Raw genomic sequence first — 22,947 nt, forward strand, 5'->3', positions numbered from 1 at the left:
GCAATATATTTAGGATTCCACCTAACATCGAACGGTAGATGGAGCAATCATATTTCGAAGATGGCAAATCGAGGAAAAGCAGCAATGGCAACGCTGTTCAGGAACAGTAATTTGACGGGAATAGGTGACTTAAAGATGCACAAAAACGTGTTCAATTCAAAAATAAGGCCAATCCTCCACTATGGAGGATAAGTATGGGGCATAGAAGTGGCAAACTTATTAAAAACCCTACAGCTGCAATATTATAAATACAACAGGGCTGTCACAAAATCTTTATCGAATGGGTTTGGGGAAAAAGGGCACTGGCGGATGGGGGGCTAGTTGCCCTCTGATCTCTTTTGACTCTAAAAAAGCGAAATAGAACTTTCAATTTGCAATCAAATGAGCCCTCTCTGAAGTTTATACGAGTATTCCTTTCATAAAAATATATCCACCCCCAGGACATAAGTTACAACGCCTACCCCCAGGCCCTGTGGGGTTATGTCGACACCAGAGTTCTTGTTATCTAGTTTTTGAACTATTTTAAAAAAATATGGCTGCCTCAAAATTTTATCGGATGGGTTAGGAGATAAAAGGACGTTGGGTGCCCTAGTTGCCCTACGATCTCATTTGACTCTTATAAAATGAACTAGAACTTTCAATTTCCAATCAAATGAGCTCTCTATGAAGTTTATATGAGCATCCCTTTCATTAGAACCATATATGCCCCTAGGACATAATTTAGAATGCCTATCCCCGGGACCTGGGGGTTGTATCGCCACCGGAGTTTTTCTTATCTGACCTTTGAACTATTTTTAACAAAATAGCTCTCTCAAAATTTTTATGGGAACGGGTTGGGGGGGGGGGGGCTAGTTGCCCCTCTGATTTTTTTTGACTCTTGAAAGTGAACTAGCACTTTTAATTTCCAATCAAATGAGCCCTCTCTGAAGTTTATACTAGCATCCCTTTCATAAGAACCATATATGCCCCCCGGCATAACTTGTAGCGCCTCCCCCCGGCCCTGTGGGGTTTTGCAGAAACATAACTTTTGTCATCTGAACTTCGAACTATCTTTAACAAAATGACCATCTAAAATTTTTTATCAGATGTATGTGGAGAAAAAGAGCAGCAGAGGGCTAATAGCCCTCTATCATCTTTTGATTCTCAAAAACTGAACTAGAACTTTCAATTTCAAATCAAATGAGTCTTCTGTTAAGTTTATACGTGCTTCCCTTTCATAAGAACCGTATAAGCCCCCAGGACATAACTTACGACGCCTACCCCTTCCCCCAGCCCTGTGGGGGGGGGGCTGTGTCGATACCAGAATTTTCATTATCTAATTTTTGAATTACTTGTAAAAGAATTTTAGTCTCAAAGTTTTGTCGGATAGGTTTGAAAAAAGGGCGTGGGGGATGGGGGACAGTAACCCTCCGATCTCTTTTGACCCTAAAAAAGTGAAACAAAACTTTCAATTTGCAATCAAATGAGCCCTCTCTGAAGTTTATACGAGTATTCCTTTCGTAAAAACCATATACGCCCCCAGTACATAACTTATAATGCCTGTCCCCAGGCCCTGGGTGGTTTTGTTGGCACCAGAATTTTTGCAACCTAATTTTTGAACTATTTATAAAAAATGGCTATCTAAAAATTTTTATCGGATGTGTTAGGGAAAAAAAGGACGCCGGGGGCCTAGCTGTCCTCCGATCTCTTTTGAATCATATAAAATGAACTAGACATTTCAATTTCCAATCAAATAAACCCTTCATGAAGTTTACAAGAGCATATCTTTCATTAGAACCAAATAAGCCCCCAGGATATAACTTAGAATGCCTGCCCCCGGGACCTGGGGGTTGTCTCGACATTGGAGTTTTTCTTATATGACCAATGACCTATTTTTAACAAAATGGCTATCTCAAAATTCTTATCGGACGGGTTTGGGGAAAAAATGCGGGGGAGGGGGCTAGTTGCCCTCGGATATCTTTTGACTAATAAAAAGTGAGCTAGAACTTTCACTTTCCAATCAAATGAGCCCTCTCTGACGTTTATGCCAACATCTCTTTCATAAGAACCATATAAGCCCCCAGGCCATAACTTACAATGCCTGCCCCCGGGGCCCTGGGGTGTTGTATCAAAACCGGAGTTTTTCTCATTAGACATTTGAACTATTTTTAACAAAGTTGCAATCTCTGTATCGACACCGAAGTTTTTCTTATCTGACTTTCGAGCTATTTTTAACAAAATGGCTATCTAAAAATTTTTATCGGATGGGCTTGGGGAAAAAAGGACGTGGGGGGGGGGGGGGGCTAGCTGCCCTCCGATCTCTTTTGACTCTTAAAAAATTGAATTAAGAAATTTCAATTTCCAATCAAATAAGCCCTATATAAAGTTTATACGAGCACCTCTTTCATAGGAGTCATATACCCCCCAGGGCATAGCTTAAAACGCCTGCCCGCGGGACCTGGGGGGTGGTATCGACACCGAAGTTTTTCTTTTCAGGCCTTTGAACTTCTTTTTAATAAAATTACTCTCTCAAAATTTTATTGGATGGGTTTTGAGAAAAAAGGCGTGGGGGGGGGGGCTAGCTGCCCTCTGATTTCTATTGACTCTTGGAAAGTGAACTAGTACTTTCAATTTCCAATCAAATGAGCCCTCTCTGAAGTTTATACGAGCATCCCTTTCACAAGAACCATAAATGCCCCCTGGCATAACTTACAATGCCCGCCCCCGGGCCTTGGGGGGGGGGGGGGCTTGTGCAGACACCTGAGTTTTTTTTTATCTGACCTTTGAACTATTTTTAACAAATGACCATCTCAAAATTTCTATCAGATGCATTTGGAGGAAAAGGGCCGGGGAGGGATAGTTGGCCTCTATTACCTTTTGACTCATAAAAAGTGAACTAGAACTTTCAATTTCCAATCAAATGAGCCCTCTAAGAAGTTTATACGAGCATCCCTTTCATAAGAACCATAAACGCCCCCTGGCATAACTTATAATGCCGGCCCCCAGGCCCTGGGGGGGGGTGTGCAGACACCTGAGTTTTTTTACTGACCTTTGAAGTATTTTTAAAAAATGACCATCTCAAAATTTCTATCAGATGCATTTGGAGAAAAAGGGCCGGGGAGGGATAGTTGGCCTCTATTACCTTTTGACTTTCAAAAACTGAACTAGAACTTTCAATTTCCAATTAGATGAGCCTTCTATGAAGTTTATACGAGCATCCCTTTCATAAGAACCATATGTGCCCCCAGGACATAACTTACAACGCCTACCCGCTCCCTCGGCCCTCGAGGGTTGTGTCGATACCACAATTTTTGTTATCTAATTTTTGAACTATTTGTAAAAGAATGGCTGTCTCTCTAAGTTTTTATCAGATGGGTTTGGGAAAAAAGGGCGAGGGGGATGGAGAGCTAGTTGCCCTCCGATCTCTTTTGACTGTAAAAAGCGAAATAGAACTTTCAATTTCCCATCAAATGAGCCTTCTCTGAAGTTTATGCGAGCATTACTTTCATAAGGACCATATACATCCCCAGGACATAACTTACAATACTTGCCTCCGGGCCCTGGGGGGGGGGGTGTGTCGACACCAGGATGTTTCTTATCTAATTTTTGACCTATTTTTAAAAATGGCTATCTCAAAATATTTATCAGATGGGTTAGGGAGAAAAGACGTCAGGTGGTCTAGTTGTCCCGCGATCTCTTTTGACTCTTACAAAATGAACTAGACATTTCAATTTCCAATCAAATGAGCCCTCTATGGAGTTTATAAAAGCATCCATTTCATTAGAACCATATATGCCCGATGGGCATAACAAAGAATGCCTGTCCCGGGGACCTGGGGGTTCTTTCGACACCAGAGTTTTTCTTATCTGACCTTTGGACTATTTTTAACAAAATGGCTATCACAAAATTTTTATCAGCCGGGTTTGAGGAAAAATGCGTGGGGGGAGGGCTAGTTGCCCTCCGTTCAATATTCGAGCTTCAATAAACGAGTTTCAATATACAAGTACCCCTTTCATAAGAACCATACATGCCCCCAGGCCATAACTTAGAACGCCTGCCCCCGGGCCCTGAGGGGTTGCGTCGACACCAGAGTTCTTGTTATCTAATTTTTGAACTATTAAAAAAAAATGACTATCTAAAAATTTCTATCGGGTGGGTTAGCGGAAAAAAGGACGCCGGGGGGCCTAGTTGCCCTCTGATCTCTTTCGACTCTATAAAATGAACTAGACATTTCAATTTCCAATCAAATAAGCCCTTTATAATATTTTTACGAGCATCCCTTTCAATAGAACCCGAGACCTGGGGGTTGTATCGACACCAGATTTTTTTTATCCGGCCTTTGAACTATTTTTAGCAAAATGGCTATCTCAAAATTTGATGAGATGGATTTGGGGATAAAAGGCGTGGAGGAGGGGGGCTAGTTACCCTTGGATCTCTTTTGGCTCATAAAAACTGAACTAGAACTGTCAATATCCAATAAAATGGGCCTTCTCTGATATTTATACGAGCATTCCTTACATTAAAACCATATATGCCCCCAGGGCATAACTTACAACGCCTTCCTCCGGTTCCTGGGTGGTTGTGTCGACCCCGGAGTTTTTGTTACATGATCTCTGAACTATTTAAAAAAATTTGTTATCTCAAACTTCTTACCTGACGGGTTTAAGAGGAAAAGGGCGTCGAGAGGCGGAGGGCTAGTTGCCCTCCGATCTCTTTTGATTCTTAAAAAGTGAACTAGAACTTTCAATTTCCAATTAAATGAGCCCTCTCTGAAGTTTATCCGAACATCCCCCATATAGAACCATATATACTCCAAGGGTATAACTTACAACACCTACCCCCAGGCCCTGGGGGTTGTGTCGACACTGGAGTTTTAATTACATGATCTTTGTACTATTTTTAAATAAATGTCTATCTCAAAATTTTTATCAGATTAATTTGGGAAAAAGGGCATGGGGGGCTAGTAGCCCTCCAATCATTTTTGACTCTTAAAAAAGGCACTAGGACTTCCATTTCCAAACGAATGAGCCCCCTCCGAAGTTTATGCGACGAACCCTTCCATAAGAAGTGCCTCTGGGAAAAAAGATAATAAATAACAATGAAACATTGGAGCCGTATGGCCTTTGCTATAGGCAAGGCTACAGCGTTGCCTCTGATAAGAAAAGGGATGTGCATTAACCAATTCAGTGATCTAAACATACTTTACAACTACTCTTTAAATTTTTCCACCATTATGTATGTATGTATGTATGTATTTATTTATAACCCATCATACAAAATAATGAAGTGATGGAGTACATTGAAAAAAAAAGAAAAAAGAAGAAAGAAACAACATATCGTAATTACATTCTAAAATACAAACAAAAATAATTCCACGTCAAAAAACAATATTTTGCCATTCATGGCCGTTTTGCTTATTGCATATGTGTACATTCAGCTCAGCTAACTTAGCACACGGGTCAGACAAGCTATATTTTTTCATCAAATAGGAGTTGCGGGTCCACGGAGGAACTCGCAACAGAAACTTAGCAAATTTGAAGAAAACGCGCTTCATCCTAAGATGGTCAGATTCACTAAATATAGAGTAAAACGATGCTAAGTACAGAATATGTGGCAGGACGACACTATTGTAAATCCTCGCAAGATGGGCTCTATTCAAATGAAACTGAGAACTAACAATTGTACCAGATGCACGACGGATTTTCGTTTCCATGCTTTCTAGCATCAATAGCCTAGTTTTCTTCAGATTTTTTCCAATAGGAAGGCCAAGATATTTCAACTTAACACACGGCCTTACTTCTGTACCATTCAGATCTGTAGATATATTATCTGATCTAATCGTATCTATTTCATTAAAAATCAAAACATCACATTTTTCAGCATTTAGGGAAAGTCCAATATCACTGTAATTTTTACATATCTCCAAAAAACATTTTTCTAGCCCACTGATAGTCCTACTAAAATTAAAAACGTCGTCTGCATAACATAATATCGACAAATCAGTACCTTTATATATACAGCACGGAGAAAGTTGGCACTGAGCTGGAAGCGTTGCATTATTATAAACCGTGGGAGAAGTAACTGCACCCTGCTTAACCCCGATATGAATTGGTATATCATCAGTCAGCAAATTGCTTCCAGGTATACGTATTTTTGCTTTCATATGGCGGTACATGTACAAAAGAGGTCTAACTACGTCTAGCGATACACCACGGTTCAAAAGCTCATTCATTGCTTGGGGATGCAACAACGAATCAAATGCTTTACTAACATCGCATGTTCCAAGCGCTAGAGTACCACCGGATTTATCTGCATCGATCAACAAATTGCACAGACATTTTACAGCATGGAACCAAGCTTAGGCTGGAAGCCAAACTGGTGAGGAGGCATGTAACAGATAGAACGCAGGTTATTAATTATAAGTAATCCAAACACCTTCGCAAAAGCGCTTGAAACAGTTATAGGTCGATACGATGAGCATTCAAACGGATCCTTCCCTTTTTTTAGAATCGGTGAAATAAGACCAACACAAAAAGAATCTGGAACTATAAGAAATATAATATTTTGTATAATATAAGAATATATTATAAATGAAGTAAGTATAGTACTATAAGAATTTGTAAATGAAGGGCGCAAATGCCATCATAGCCCATGGACTGTCTTTTGTTAAGCTTTCGTATAACATCACGTAATTCACTAGAACTTACTACAAAGGTACCCTGTCCAGGAGTACGTAAGGGATTATTTAAATCCGTTTCAAATTTCTTGAGAATGTTAACGTCAGGTTAGGTGAACTGACTTTTGAAATATGAATGCCACTGGTACTCCCTAATTGTAATTTTGCTTTCCCGAGTTTTATTATTTGCCAAACGAGTTTTCCATAACTTATTAGGGTCATTCGCGATCAATTCCGCCATTGCAACACTTTGGCCAACCCGGTGAGCTTTGAGCTCCTTCTGAAAGTGGCGCTTAGTAAGTAACCGTAAAGTATTTACAACTCCGTTTCTAGGTTTATCACAATCATTCCACAGACGTAACCAAAAATTTAGAGGACTGACAAGCGGATTTAAGGCTCTCGTTACTGGACCATCCAAATTTTTCGGTTCCAGATCTACACGTTCTCACTGGGACAGCGAATTTTTCGGCATTTTTTAGAGCGTGGGTAATCTGCGCACACTAAAAATTCAGTTCAATAGGAATATTCTTCCCATTTATGTCCCATCATATTCTTCCGGGATTTCAAATCTGAAATCCCGTAAGCACGTACTATGACAGAGATAATGTTTAAAATCTTCTAAATTATCACATAGCAGATGTAAATATTGGCCTTTATACGCCCAAACCTGCCATACACTTTATCCTTACCATATTGTTAATTTAAACGAAAAGATTGCCTTACCTCCTGATATCCTTCAACATCTGAAAAAACTTTCATCTCAAAAAGGTTTCCCTCAAGTGACAACAGGCTCACACTCGATTCTTTTAATAGTTCAACGGGAATGGCTTCAAGTGTCAAGCAATTTTCTTCTAGTCTTAAGACTTTTAGTCTTGGACATTTTGCAATGCCTTTTGAAATTTTGGATACCTAAAATTTCCAGTGTTTACAAACAGAATCAAATAAAATGAAATCTCTCGCTGTCAAAAGAAATACTAACTAGAAAGTTTCTTGAGGTCTTGGAATTATTCAGAAGTTGAATCAAATCTTTCCTTTCTCTATCCTTCTTCTCTCTTATTTACCCTTATTTATGTTACTGCTCGTCAGTGTGGATGTCAATATTTACATCTTTACTTACACCTTTAAATAATCTTTAACTGAAATCAGCAAAAGTCCTGCAGTCTACCCCCCTTATTTCTGTTGAACTTCGGAAGATAAAAGATATTCATACGCTACACATTTCTTTAATTGCATTTCAATATTTCTGTGGAGACCTTCCATCAAGTCTTTCCGGGCTACTTGAACTTGTTAGAAATGTCAGTCTTTATGAAACTAGGAACCAGGATGATGTGCTGGTGCCATCCACCCCTGCAGTACACTTGGACTTGATAGTTGCTGTCGTATGTGCCTAGAAGTCCATTCCTGTTGGGATTCGACGGTCCTGTACCCTAGGCTCCTTCAAGAAACAGTTAAAGAAATCTTCTTTAAATTAAACAAAAAGAAATCTTTGTTTTAAATTAAAACAAACTATAATATTGATCAGTTATTTATACTGATTAATTATTTAGAAAAAAAATAATTATTTAGAAACGGAGGGTTTTAGTGTTGGTTCCTCGATGTTTATTTGTTTATTGCTTTTTTAAAGTATTTTTTAAATGTAGGTGGTGCGGAGACCAGTTCTACTCGGGTGGGGATTAGTGAGTAGAATCTAAATATATATTTAGTGTGAGTGTACTTAATATTTATTTGTATTTTGTTTTTTTCCCCAAGAAACGGGCCATTGAGCCCTTTGGGATATTTTTTACTTATAAATGGATGTATATTGGTAATAAAAGGAACCAACAACTCACTGCAGAGTAAAGGCAACTGAGACCAACACAGTTGTGCAGGCTCCTTCTCTATTCAAATTTGTTCAAAGCTTCACTTTTTATCTCCTCCCCATGAAGTTCCAATGTGCTCGTAGCTTTTGGTAGGTGATTTTAAACTAAAGGAAGTTTACACATTTAGAATCCAATTTAAAAGTAGACAGGAGGACATATAGTTTCCAAAATTCCGTGTTTTCCTATGCACGGTTGGTTACTCCTGACGAAGGTTGCTCTTTACTTATTGTGCATTGCGATTAAGAGTTTGACAGCACATTTTCATACCTTATCTCTTCAAAAAATAAACGTAGATGTTTTTTTCACAAGACCGGTTTGAAAGAAGCTAGAGTCAGCCATTCTAATGCAAACAAATTCAAATCATATAAAAAAAAGTTTTATTTAGTCAAATTTTCAAAAATCAAATTCAGTGTTTTGGTTTAAATCGGGAATTAAGGAGTGTTTTAGGCCTCCAAAGGTCATATTGTAAATTTATGCTTAGAATTCACTCATACACGCTCTGTGATTTCCCTCTATTGTCATGACACAAATCAAGGGACGTAACACTACTAATAATGCTTTATTGAAGAAGCAAGGAGTAAAGGGCTAATTAGAGTTTTTTTATTTAACTAGTCACCATTATTTTATTTCTTTGCTTTTAAAGATATTAAAATATTTGGATTCTTTATATTGTTTGTGATTTTGGCTCCATGTTGACTATGCTTAGAGAATTAACATATAAATCCTTACCTGGTTCTGCATCAAGCACATTTCAGAAACTTGTAATTCTTCAATACCGTCCGGAATTTCTGAAATTTTGTTCCGCGATATATCAAGAACATCAAGTTTGCCAAGCTTGAAAAGCTGAACTGGTAATGATGAAAACCGATTACCAGAAAGGTTTAAGGACTTCAAATTTTTCAAATTTACGAAACTAGCTGGAAGTGAAGTCAGTGAATTATCTTGCAGTGAGATTGTCTCTAGCTTTGAAATGTCTCCTATCCCCACCGGCAAGGTACCTAGAAAGTAGTAGCAGAACCTTCAGACCTTATTTTTGGAAAGGTCATATCATACTAGGATGTTTACAGTGCACACGCAAAGACAATTGAACTTACATTTATTTACAGAGAGTTTCACAGGTAAATATTTTATTCATAATTATAATATTTTCTCTTGTTTTTTTATATAAAATTACTTTGATAAACTATGCTAGTTTTTTATAAGTGTTAGCCTTTATATTGCTTTTGATGGACGTTTTGAAGTTAAAGTAATATAAAAAGATTATAATCATATTAGTTCAGGCCGTAAATAAGAGCTGTGAATAAGAGTTCAGCCGTCAGCCGTTATAATTTCTGAATATTTCATATGAAGAAATTTCAAATGGATTGTTCCACAAAATACAGCCTTCAACTTGTATTATCTATTGCTCTTAAGAATCCTAATATAGAATCCTTCTCTAATGCTTTTAATTAAAAAAAAATTTAACAAAAGAAGTTTTTCATATAAAAGTAGAGAGGTGCATCAAACCGAAAATGAGCAGAAATGAAGTCAAATAATTTTCCAAGCAGTAAAACTACTGCAAATCCTTATCAATAAATAAATAAAACCCAAACCGAGCAGACATTACAATAAATAGCACAGTCTAAATATAAACGAGCAGAAACTAAGAAAATTAGGGCTGACACCCACATGTCTCCTAAAAATCAGAACATATTTTGCACTTTCCTTTCAACTTGATACTATAAGCTTTTTCTACGATATTTCATTTATAAATATTTTTTGATAGCCTGTACGCCCATATTGTGTTTCAATTTAGTTCGAACTTCCCTTGAACATTTCCTAAAATTTTCCCCTAAAAACTCTTAGCCTAAGTATTAGTTGCACCAGAAACAGTAGAACAGTGGATTGTTCTGGGTACCCGGCTGACTGACCGTATTTCAAACAGTAAGTTGTACGAAAAGTGTGGTTCAATCCCGCTTTCTGGGGCTATAATGAAAGAAAGGTTGAGATGGCTAGGCCACGTTCTACAGATGAAGGATGACAGATTACCGAAGATTGTCCTTTTTGGCCAACCGTCTGGGGCTACACGGAAAGCAGGTCGTCCTTGTCTGGGTTGGGAGGATGTCATAAATAAAGATTTAAAGGAAATGGGAACTTCCTGTGAGGGTGTAAAGAGGGAGGCTTTAAATAGATTAGGTTGGAGTTGGAGCGTGCGTAGCTCTGTTGGCCTCAGGCGGCTTGGTGCTGCAATGAGTTATTAGTAGTAGTAGTAGTAGTAGAAACAGTAGTTGGAGTAGTAGGAACATGCACATAATGCCTTTTAGTCAATTGATCTCCCCCTAAGTATTCCCAGAACTCTAAGTTAGTCCTGAAATACAACCTTTGGACATCCTGCATAGACATGGTGTGTTTTAATTTATTTCACTTCCCCTCAACTTTTAAATATTCACCTTCATTCCCCTAGCCTTAGCAGTAATAATATCATTTTAGTAGTATTTGGAGGAGGAGCAGCAGCAGTAGCAGCTGTGTGGTGTTAGTAGAAATAGTATTAGTACTAGCAGTAGCAGTAGTAGCATGCACATCTTGCCTTTTGGTAAGTTGAACCTCCCCTTCCTGATGCCCTGGAAGTTTCAGCTAGATATGGTAAACTTCAGCTTGGTTGTATTTGTACTAATTTCAACAGTAGTAGCAGTGGTAATAGTATCAATAATAGTTGCCACATTTTGCCTTTTTGTCAGTTGAATATCCTCTCACGATTCCCTTGAAGCTCCAGTCTGATATGGTAAGCTGTTTCTAAGATGCTGCTGATGTAGTCTTTTGACAATCTGCATGCCCTGCACATTTTTGTACAGGGACAATCTGCACAACCTGCAGTAGTAGTGTGAAAATATATGGGCACTTGATCACACCCTCATCATTCCCTCAAAGTTCCAATTTAATACCCTTAGGCATTCCTGAGTTATGCCCTTTTGACATTAACACAATGTGTTTTGATTTAGTTCAACAGTGCTTAAAATTCTCTGAATGCTTCACTTGAATGTCCTTGGTCTTTTTGAAAACTAAACGTCAAACATGCCCTCTATCCCAATAACAAATACTATATGTGAATGATGGGAAAATTACGCAGCTTACAGCCCCTGCCCTGAGGGCAGTGGAGGGTTAACATCCCCAGAGACATAGTTATTGGATCTTTCAACTATGCTGAAAAAAAATGCCTATTTCAGAACTTTGACCGAGAGTGTTCGGAAAATTAGTGGGCGTGGGAGAGGGTTGATTGCCCTTCAATGACATTTGACTCTTAAAAGGGCACTAGAGCTTTCAATTTCCAATCGAATTAGCTCCTTCCAAAGTTTCTATGACAACTCCTTCTATACAAAGTGCCTGGGTGGAAAAAAGGACATTTTCTCCAATCGCTCTTTACTTAGGCAGCACTAGATATGATGTTCAAAAGAATAGGTTCTAACAATTTGAGGCAGAAATCAAGAGCCAATCTTGATAGATAATTATCCACGCCATGAGCAAATCAGGTATTTTATAGTTATTCCAATTAAATGGACCTTGTCACTCTGATTACAGGACTTAAATCAGCAAAAATGACAATATTTGAACATAGAAGCAGGTGTTTAATTTGCTATAGAGCAGAGGGACAACTGCCCCTTCCAAACCTTGCCCCCCCCCCCAGTTTGCCCTCCACCTGAATTTTAATGTCTTCAAAAATCTTGCCAAAACTAAGATAAGCCTGAATAATTCAAGTATCCATGGAAACAGGTCAGTTTTCTTTAGTAAAACTTAACCTTTATGGTACTACATGGCTCATTTTTCCCTTTCATTTCATTTGATTTGGGCAAACGGGCTCCAACTTTGCTCCTCCCCCCCCAAGATTTTGATATTTATGCGTGACTGCATAGAAGTACATTACAAAGGGAGTTTTTGCATACCACTTTTGAATGTCTCAATCAACAAAATATCAAGAAAGACAAAAAACCCTAAAATTTGGACATAATATTTTCAACAAAAAATATCAAAGAATATCTAAGGTGTTGGCCCATTTTGAGGACTAGGATCAAAATACTTGGTAGCTTCCATGGTTGTCTACAGAGTTAGCTTAAAAGTAAATTAGTAAAAATCTAGAGTATTTAAGGCTTTGAAGCTCCAAAAAAAGAAGAAGAAAATTATCTTTATGTCTTATTACAGAAAATTCTTACATTTTGAACACATTCCACAAAGCTTTAGGAAACAGTACAACTCGAGACTAAACCTAGTTAAACAGAAATATTTTACTTAGCCTGTTTTGTTCAAGCTTTAACAGCTTTAAAGAACTGAAATGGCTTAAGTAGTCAGGGAGCAGTGCAAGTTTGTTATTTGAAAGATCCAAATTCCTCAAGCTTTTGGCCAAAGATTGCAGTTCTTCAGGTACCTTAAATTAAAATTTATTAATAGAAAATAAGAATAGAAAAAACAAAAACAGATGAAAAACACAAAAATAGATCTTAAGTTAAATTCTAGACTAGGTGCTTTTTGCTATGTTGGAGGCTAGTTAAGTTAGGAGAATCAAACTCTCAAGAATAAGTTTTAAGCATAAATTTTGCGCTGGAAAGATCTTTCTATCTCTACTCCTTCCCTGTTTCTAAGGTTTAGAAAATTATATAGAAGACAAATTTATACATATCTTAAATTTTGTAAAACACATTTTGTTTGATCTTGGTTTGAATCTACATTTCTTTGACTCTAGTTTTCAAAAACAACAAAGAATTGATAATAAAAACCATCCAGAGACCTTGATACCACATAATGTATTAAGTTGGTGTCTCAGATCCTGGGTCTTTTTTTTATAAAGATAGGTAGAAAACCCATTGCCCATCTTTGCAGCAGCAAGAATTGATCCCTTAGCCCTGTAAAACCAAGCAGAGCCTCAATCCAGTGTGCTATCACAGCCAGGGGCAACTCTAGAGTTTTAAGTTTGGAGGGGGAATATGAATAAAATGCATAGAAAATTTTCCAGAGTGCCAACAAATGTGGACACATAAGCTAAATTAAGATGCCAAAGATACCTAAAGTTCCAAGGCATTGAAACTGCTTGATGATGTCTTGGAACTTGGGGGGTGGGCACCCCCTTATCTACACCTCTGACCACAGTGTCAAAGAACAGAAGGTAAACATAGTATTATTCTGAATAATCTGATATAAGACAGAAGTTTGCGACATAGGACAGAAATGAGATAGAAATATTAGAGTCAATTCCTCAGTCTAGGTTCTTGCTATTTTTTCTAATTGGCTTTATTTGGTAGGCTATTTCTGTTCCTCACCATATGTTAACAGATTCAAGTATGATTTCTAGTCAAAATAAGATCTTTTGTCCTTTTAAGAGTAAAAACGGAAACTTGTGCTCTTCTGTAAATAAGTGTTTAACTATTGTAAGCTTAACACTACAATAACAAAAGATTGGTAGGCTACTATTCAATCTTGTTACAAAACCTAATAGTCACTACCATGTTAATTGCATCCTTGTCTCTCCTAATGGGACCAGATTTATTCCACAGTTATATACAAAACCTCTATTTACTCTGTTGATTTCCATTTTTTTTTGCTCTCATCTATAATGGTACAAAATAAATGGTACCATAGTGCATTATTTCGCACTAAGGTGCAGAAAATGCACTTGAACAAAAATAAGATTTTGGACCTAATAATTGTATTAATAAGATAATGTTGGACCTTTAGACAACAGGGTTAGTGCCTTATCAGTATTCTACATACTTTAATACTTCTTTTTTTATAAATTTTTCATGTAAACTATCAGTTTTTCTTAAATTTATTTTCTATGTAGAGGATAAACAAACTACTCAACATACATTTTTATTTTCTTTCAAATTTACTAACTAGTACCACTGTAAGCTCCATGTTTTGCCATTTAAGTGAGAAATTGGGCTTTTTGGCTTAGAGAATCAAGATAAAAAAAAACAATATTCAATTTCAAATCTAGTGTTAAGATGATATTTCATAGTTATATATCCTACAGGCATGCATTAATTAAAATTAAATCTGATAAACTTAACAAACTGAAAATCTTTTATTCCTGCCAGGCTATTAAGCTTTATCCTAAATTTGGGGGAACAAGGTGTGCAGTATCAATACAACAGCAAACTGAAAAAGTTATAGAAAAGAACAATTTCTGAATAGTCATAAAGCAAAATGAAAGTGAAAATATATCTGTGTGAAGGAATCTTGGTAAGTTAATACATATTAATGCAATGTAGCTAAGGCAAGAACAAAGGTAAATACATTATTTACCTTAAATTGAAGCTTGGAGCGATATAAGGATTATCCATCCTTGTGATGCTCCATGAAAAAAAAATTGTTTGGTGTAGATTGTGGCTGTTAGATTAGACTCTTGTGGAGGACTCTGCAGCTCCTGGCAGAGCCATTCCCTATCAAGGTGGGACTTGAACATGTCAGTTGAAGTAGCAGAAACTGTTTCTGCAGAGAGCTGCTTCCACATATTGATGATTCTTTGGCTGAAGAAGTGGCTTCTATGTCTACTTGTGGAACGCTGCATAGAGAGCTTCAATGAATGTCCTCTAGTACCAGAATACAAGGGCTGTGCAAAGAGACCAGGAAGGGTGTTTTTGAAGAGGTTTTTTTGGTTAAAATAATGTCACCCCTTTTCCATTGGTATGTCAGCGTTGGTAGCTTCAAACGATGTAGTCTTTCTTCATGTGGAAATTCATTCATGTTGCTAACCATCTTAGTGGCACAATGCTGGACATCCTCAAGCAACTTCTTATATTTTTTGAAGAAAGGGGCTGCCAATGACATTCCAACCTCCAGGTGTGGACGTACAAGCACCTTATATGACTTCATAAAAACTCTAGGGTGTCGGCTGGAGATGGTTCTTTTTAAGATACCAAGGGCTTTATTTGCAGAAGATGAAACAGACTTAGCATGGCTACTAAACTTTAATTGGTGATCTACAATAACCCCAGGATCTCTTTCATCAGAAACAGTAGAAAGGAAGTTGTCTTGAAGGAAATACTTATGATGCTTGTTGTATTTGCCAAAATGGATTACATGGCATTACATTGAAAGTCAGAAGCCACATGTTAGTCCATCTTCCTAGACTGTCAAGATCTGTTTGAATTGATTGCTGGTCAGAGGGAGTAGCCGCTTTTCCAACTAGTTTTGAGTCATCAGCATAAAGGGTAATAAGATTTGAAAGAAGGGTGGGTAGTTTGTTAACATAGAAGTTGAAAAGTGCTGATCCAAGATTAGTGCCCTGGGGCATGCCACTTAATACAGTTGTGGGAGAAGAGAAATGAGGAGTTCCTTGTGAATCAAAAACTCTGACACTCTGTGATCTTTCAGAAAGGAAGCCCATAAACCACGGTACAACACCTTCATTGACACCTGCAGCCCTCAGTTTGATTATGAGGAATTCATGACAAACTTTGTTGAATGCTTTGGACAGATCAAGAAGAATCATGTCAACAGGAAAACCCTTGTCAAGCAGTGTAGTCACTAATTCATATGTTTGGATGAGGCTAGTGTCCAAAGATCTACCAGATCTGAATCCATGTTGTGATGTGGAAAGGATATTATTGACCTCAAGATGTTCAATTAGATCTTTTTTAACAAATCTCTCAAGCACCTTAACAACTGCAGAGGTGATGCTTATAGGACACTAATTTTCTGCTGAGTCTCTTCATCCCTTTTTATGGATTGGGGTTATATAAGATGTTTTCCAATCATGCAGTAGTTCCCCATTTTGAAGAGATAACCAGAGCAGTATGCACAGGGGGTAACTGAGAGCTTTTTGACACTCGTTAAGAAGACATGGATGAACACCATCTGGTCCCTTTGACTTATTTACATCAAGCTTCTCAAGGCTATTGAAAACCATTACTTCACTTACTGACAGATCAGGCATAGGGAAAAGCAATTTATACAATGGAGGATATGGAATTTGATGCCTTTTTTCTGCTCTTTACTAATTCAATAATCAATTCTGAGGCATATTCCACTTTGAGCCCTTAGAAAGGTCCCAAAAAGCAAGTATTACCTTGTCTATAGTTTTTAGATTGCAATGCAAAGTTAAAACCTAATTAGATATAAAAAAAATAGCTTTTAAACAAGGCCTGAAACAACTCGCTATGGTTTTCAGTGCCCAGTTAGCAACAAAGAAAAACAGAACAGAGCACAAAATAAATAGAGAATGCATTGTTGTTACCTATACAAAAGTTTAATTCTCTTTGTTGTTAAATGCAGGGGTTGTAAGCTCTTTATTTACAGGACTCAACAATGTTGTGCTTCTTGATTCACTTTGATAGCTTTTTTGAGAGAGAGAGAGAAAGATGGGTTTATTAATATAAATAAACAAAACAACACAAGCAAATGACCAAAGCAAACTTTGTTTGGGCTAGAGGGGTTTTAGTTTCTTTATAAAAGTTCCTTCAAATTAATTTTCCAAAAATACTTTATTATCAGGAGTAATGAAAATAACAATTATCACTACTTAATTAGCTTTAAGTTAATTAACTTTTATTGTACTTCATTCAAGCAGAAGGTCTACTTTGCAAGGTTATTGTCTGTGCATTTTGTCATAGCCTACATTACTCTTTTCTTTGAACAGATTTAACAACAAATAAATAATGTTGACAAAATCAAGATGTGAAAAATGTATGAAGAATATATAATTTGAACTATAAATTTGCATGCTAGGGGTGGCAGGGGTAAAGTAAAGCAGAGAACTTGGAATGATTCCAACAGAGAACTGGGAATGATTCCAGTGAAACTTTTGTTTTTTTTCAAACCTGACAGTCTCACCTCTGTCTTTTTCTTCTAAGAAGCAAGTATGTAACTGTAAACTAGTCCAAAAGACACTCTAAGGACATAATTACATACAATCATCATCACCATAATCTTAACCTAATTCAGTTGTTTTGCATATCAGCAAAAGCCCACCATCTGTAATAACACCCTAATATACGATAAATATTATTTACCTCTTTTAATCCTGAATTTTGTAGGGAAAATGTCCCCGTTTTTTCTGCGTTTGCTATGTGACTTTTAATTGCAGAATTTCCCATGTTTCATAGTTTTAAAACCCTACCCCGTGTTCTTTTACCTGTCCGATTACTTATCGGACTAATTCAAGCGTTTTATGACGCACAGGACGTCAGAGGTTACTCGATTACCCCCTCGAACGTTCAGGATTGTCCGTGGTCTTGCACTTTCTAACCCCGAGAAAAAAAGATTATTGAGCACAAGTTACGTCAATGTTACATATTTTTTTAAATGGACAAACATGTGAAATCGTTAAGGCTAGAGAAAAGACAAGGAAACTGTAAATAGTGGAAATAATCTTAGCTTTCAGTGACCTGTAAGTAATCTTATGCATATTCCTTAGGAACTAAAGGGTTTTTGGTGTTCTAGTCCCGTCTTGCATAGGCTAAGATTCATAATAAGTCAGAAGAAAAGTTTTTTGGTTAATAAAAAGGCTGGTTCTTAGGAAGGCAGCTATCACATTGGTGAGCTAGTCAAATATTACTAGCCTATATCGGTAAAATTCTTGTTAATTGACTTCTTGCTATCTCAGAAAGGGTTTAGGTTAGGAAAATGAAACTTTCAGGGATGAATCTACAGACTAAAGTATGTCCCGGGAAGGTATATTGAAGAAACTACCTCCACTCCTTCTCCCTCTAGAGGGCCATGACCTTTGATGACCTTTAAAAATATGTGTGTTATAAAAGTGAAACCTTGCCAAATAGATCTAGCCTACTGCTTAATTGAAGTACAACAAAATTGTTTTCAGCTTCATAACTTTGCTCAATTCCATTTTATAAGGTTTTAAAGATATGCAAATATATTTCCTCAATTAAAAAAAAAAGATTGATATGGCTCAAAATTCTAGGCTACTCAAATAACAGGAATTGTGTTTTCAGAACTAAAGGCAGAGAAAAGGCAGAGAAAAGGCAACTACTAACTGAAAATTAAAGTAAAATGTTGTTTTGTCAAAATTTCTATAGGTATAGACCTGTCATGTAGGCAAATTTCAGGGCCCTCTAGAGGGAGAAGGAGTGGAGATGGGCACTTTAAAATACCTTCCTGGGACACACTTTAGCCTGCAGACCCATCCCTGAAAGTTTCATTTTCCTAACCTAAACCCTTTCCAAGATAGCAAGAAGTCAACTAACTAGAATTTTACCTATATTTGTTGAGATTGCTATTTAAACTGGATTTTTAAGGTAAATTAGGGGTAGAATTTTACTTTAACTACTTTTGGCTATCTCTTAATGAGTTTAGGCTAGGAAAATAAAACTTTCAGGGATGTGTCTATAGGCTAAAGTATGTCCCAGGAAGGTATTTTGAAGTACCTACTTCTACTTCTTTTCTCTCTAGAGGGTCCTGAAATATTTGGGTGCCCTATTTTTTGGTTATCAGTTTCTTTTTCTCTGGCCTTAATTCTGAAAAGACAATTCCTGTTGATTGAGCAGAACTTTAAGCCATAACACTGTTTTTTTTCTTCTAATTTTAGAAATAATCTTTTATGCCACCTCATTATAGGTTAAATATATGGCTTATATTATTTATTCTCCATGAATTTTTGTTTTATTTGATTTCATTGATGTCAGTTGCTCTCTGTTAAAAATACATTTTTTTTTTTACATCAAGATTCTTCTTTTGTGAAAAATTTGAACTGATTTCTTTTTACATGTTATATAAAATGTAAAGGAATACCTGGCCCTTCATTTCATAGATTCAACTAAAAGTCTTTGAGGCATATTATATCAAAATAGATCTGACACATTTCAATGTTTTTTGTTTTTTTTTAGATGACATAGGACACCATTAAAGTTTTGCATTTGCTTTCCTAAAATTGTCTTAAAAAGTTCCAAGTTTAGAGAGTTATGTTAATATTCTTCTTGCTGATCAGTATAATTGTTTTTAAAATTCCAGCTGTTTAAAGCATTTTAGAGAGATTCTGAGCCAACCATGGGTATATTGTTGTCACAAATGATTTTTCTCAAATGGGATGGTGGAAAACAAATAGAACATATAATTTCTCTTTTTTATTATTTCAAGACTAGAATATCACAAAACTAAGCATTCATATTGCTGATTGTATCTTAAGTAAATATAATCCCTGATGGAGTTTTGTTGATACCTTTCTTAAAATTTATTTGTCTAAATAAGATACATATTGTTTGTGGGACAGCAGTGAAAAATGGGAGCAACTATGACTTGAGTTGTTTTTTTTTTCCAATATTTTCTTTTTCCAAATAATTTTTGTTCTCTGGTGACATTTGTGTTCCTTCCTAAGTTGGTGGTACTCTAGGTTGAGAATCCTTTATCCAAAGGGCAAAGGTTTAATTCTTGGCATTAGCAGTTTATTTGGTTTGGGATAAAGGTCAGTGATGTGACTCTGTAAGTTCAGCCAGAATTGGCCCAAGCTAATCAGGCTACCTTGAGAAATCTGGGGTCAGTAAGCAGGAAGGGCATGGGAAATTATTGGATGATTAACCCCTAGCTTCCTATTGTACTTCCTGGCTAAGGACCACCTGGTCCTTTGCTGGGCTTCTGACTTAGCCATAGAAGCTTTCTTTTAAACCCATTAAATATAAGTACAAAGGGGAGAAATGCCAGTAAGGTGGTCCTTCCTTTTCAATGAATTGTTGAAGTACAGACAAGAGTGTAGATCATAAGCGGTGGCTGGTGAATGTTTTGCAAGGTTTAAAGATTTAGGGCAATTGCTCAGGTTGGCAATTGAGCACAAAAGTAAAATTTTGTGAATGGTTTTTCTTTGGTATATTGATGTAATGTCAAGCATTTCAAAGTTAATCTTCATTGTTTTGTTTTAATTTACATGGCCCTAGGACTTGAGTGTATTAAAACCTACTTATGTCCATCCATTTTCTTTTAAACAGAGAAGAGTTCTATGTTTCCTACCTACTATAAACATATATGCAATTTTGAGACCAGGGTTACAAAGTAGGTCAAAACTTGCAAATGGAACTGCAACTTAGCCTACATACCCAGGGGAAAATCATGCAGCTATACTAATAATCAGTAGATTTTTTGTTGTTCATATTTTCGATTTACAAATAAAGTGAACATACCCCTTGATGCCTTTTGTTCTTTACAAACATAATAAGTGCTTCAATTTCAAGTTTTTGAGCTCTTGAAAATGACCAAAACATACCCAAATAGTTTTTGGGTATAAAAAAGCTTAAAACATTGGTCTCAAACTTACTGTTTTGTTATTAATTCATTTTTTAAATGTTGTGTAATCTATGAGCACTCATTTTCCACAATTAAGTTGGATAAATTATACAATACTATGCTGTTTTTTTCTTCTTTGATGCCAAATTTGCAATTAAAGTATGTGTTTTTGGTCATTTTTGACGAAATAATGTATGTTTTTCACTGCCAAAATTTGTTTGGTTAAGTAAGGTCAAAAAGTGCTTAAACTTGAACTAGCAATATAAGCAATTATTATATCTGTAAAGAACATAAAAAAGGCATCAAGTGGTATATTCACTTTATTTGTAAGTCAAAATATGAACAAGAAAAAATTTACCCCTAACATGCCTAATTTGCAAATATATACCCCAAATTATATAATTCCAATGTTTTCTGTCACCTTTTACTTGTTTTTCCAGTTCTTGTTTTACCACAGTTGCTTGAATTAACAGGTACTAGGGTTGAGGGATAGATTGGCAGAATCAATAAAAAATATGTAATTTCAGCTATAGATCTCCATATTAGGAGGGTTGGGGCTAAAGTAGAGCAGGGCTGCATGTAGAATGTGTCAGCTATAATCATTATGTAAATCACAAAGAAACATCTTTTCTTAACAGGTTTTCTTCTATAGGTTTACATAGGTGATGAACTCTCATCACCATAGGTCTTCTATAGGTGATGAACTTTGTTCAGCAAAATGTTGGAAAAGAAATATATGACTAGATGATTAATAAGTTCTATGTGGATTTCTTTCATGTCAATGATATAATGACACCAAAGAAACCATTTTCCACCATTACATCAGTCTGGAGTCAGTACCTCGAAACCCCTTGATAACCACTCTTCTGTTATTGTCTCCATATTACCAAAGTCTGTTAAAAACCTAATAAGTCAGAAAGACTTTATTGACCAATTAGGTGGTCAGGATTTGACTGTAAGTATATGGCAGATGGGTGATAAACTTTTTATGAACAATAAGAATTCAGTAGCTTCTGATTTATGTGAGTCTTTGATATTTGTTGTCTTGCACGCTGCCACAAAGGCTTTGCAAAGAGGCTCTCTGTTGAAAGAAATTTAAATGTGCAAACTGTGGTGGTTTTTAAACTTTATATACTCTGCTATGTTTAGTGCTTAAAGATCATATTGTGACATGTGTGAAAAAATAATGTTGCAAAAGTTCTCGACTATTTTGCATAGTATAAATGGTACACACCAAAAAAGAATATGTCAATGACAAAAAAATTTGCAATTATGACATAGTTTGTCTTTAACAATATCTTTTATCTTTAGCTAACATCAACTTTTTGACAACGAGCACTGATCATACTACGTTTATGAGAGATGCACGATCTACTTTTGCTAAACCTTTCTGAGGTCTCACCTTTATGTTAAAGAGTTGTTCCTTCTGATTCACGATGCCTGTGCTAGTCTATAATGACGACAACCTCTTGGTCATAATTTTCTCATTGGTCTGTACTTTTCTTGTGACCAAAAATTGATTTAGTCTCTGAATAAATTTGCTGAGACCTGTAATGTTTTAACAAAAGTAAACGAATTGGCATTATCTCTTGGTTAGTAATTTGTTTCCACAGAGGATTTCAAATTTCAATTTTGGTTTCATATGGTTTTCGAGTATCTGTCCGATTTAAATTAGTGCATGAAAATTGTCACTTTTCTTTTATCCATCATTCTGAAAGCCTATACTATATATACTACATTCTTTATTTTTTGATTTATCAGTTTCCATTCACTGCAAATGTAACAGAGAGCAATGTTGACCACTTACCAATTTCCATTATGCTTGATATTTCTCTATCAAAAGATAACTCTGCTGCACGATAAATTGTAGATGGTTTACCAGACAAAATTGGAACTATGTTCATTGGGCTTTTTATATTCCTACCCTTCTGCTTTTTGTCTAAGATAAAAATTACTTTTCAGCTACTTCTTCTGGTTCTGTACATTGTGACAATATAAATGCTAAATATTTAAATGTAGATTGTCCGGCTCTTGTTCAAAATTTACAACTTCTATTTCAAGTCTGTTTATGCATGTCGGCTGCTCCTGAAATTTTCTTGTGTGGAGCAGTTAGTTCACTCCTGAAAAAAAGGAAAGACTTTGATTGAGTGTGCATCTCATAAGCCAGCTACTGTTTCTTGCAAAGTAAGCAAAGGTTCTGAGCATCCTCTCCTTCCATCAATTAATTATTCAGAATAT

General features: G+C 36.3%; 2 protein-coding genes across 5 annotated transcripts in view; one reads left to right on the forward strand and one right to left on the reverse strand.

Moving 5' to 3' along the window:
- Positions 1–17,640, reverse strand: part of LOC136030159 (histone acetyltransferase KAT2B-like) — a 74,897-nt gene extending 57,257 nt beyond the window's left edge. The window contains exons 1-4 of the mRNA XM_065708885.1: positions 17,493–17,640; positions 12,775–12,910; positions 9,244–9,512; positions 7,379–7,564 (exon numbers count right to left, since the gene is read on the reverse strand). Of these exons, the coding sequence (XP_065564957.1) occupies positions 7,379–7,564; positions 9,244–9,512; positions 12,775–12,910; positions 17,493–17,576 (675 nt within the window). The 5' untranslated portion in view covers positions 17,577–17,640. The remainder of the gene's footprint in view (positions 1–7,378; positions 7,565–9,243; positions 9,513–12,774; positions 12,911–17,492) is intronic.
- Positions 17,641–17,754: 114 nt separating this feature from the next.
- Positions 17,755–22,947, forward strand: part of LOC136030164 (uncharacterized) — a 45,096-nt gene continuing 39,903 nt past the window's right edge. For 3 of the 4 annotated variants that reach the window (XR_010618202.1, XM_065708895.1, XM_065708894.1), the window contains exon 1: positions 17,770–17,869. The gene's annotated coding sequence lies outside the window, so the exon portion shown is untranslated. Of the gene's footprint in view, positions 17,870–22,947 lie in introns of all 4 variants that reach the window. The other variant, XM_065708896.1, reaches the window with a different exon arrangement.

This window comes from Artemia franciscana, chromosome 8 (assembly GCF_032884065.1).
Source record: "Artemia franciscana chromosome 8, ASM3288406v1, whole genome shotgun sequence".
Taxonomy (NCBI): domain Eukaryota; kingdom Metazoa; phylum Arthropoda; class Branchiopoda; order Anostraca; family Artemiidae; genus Artemia; species Artemia franciscana.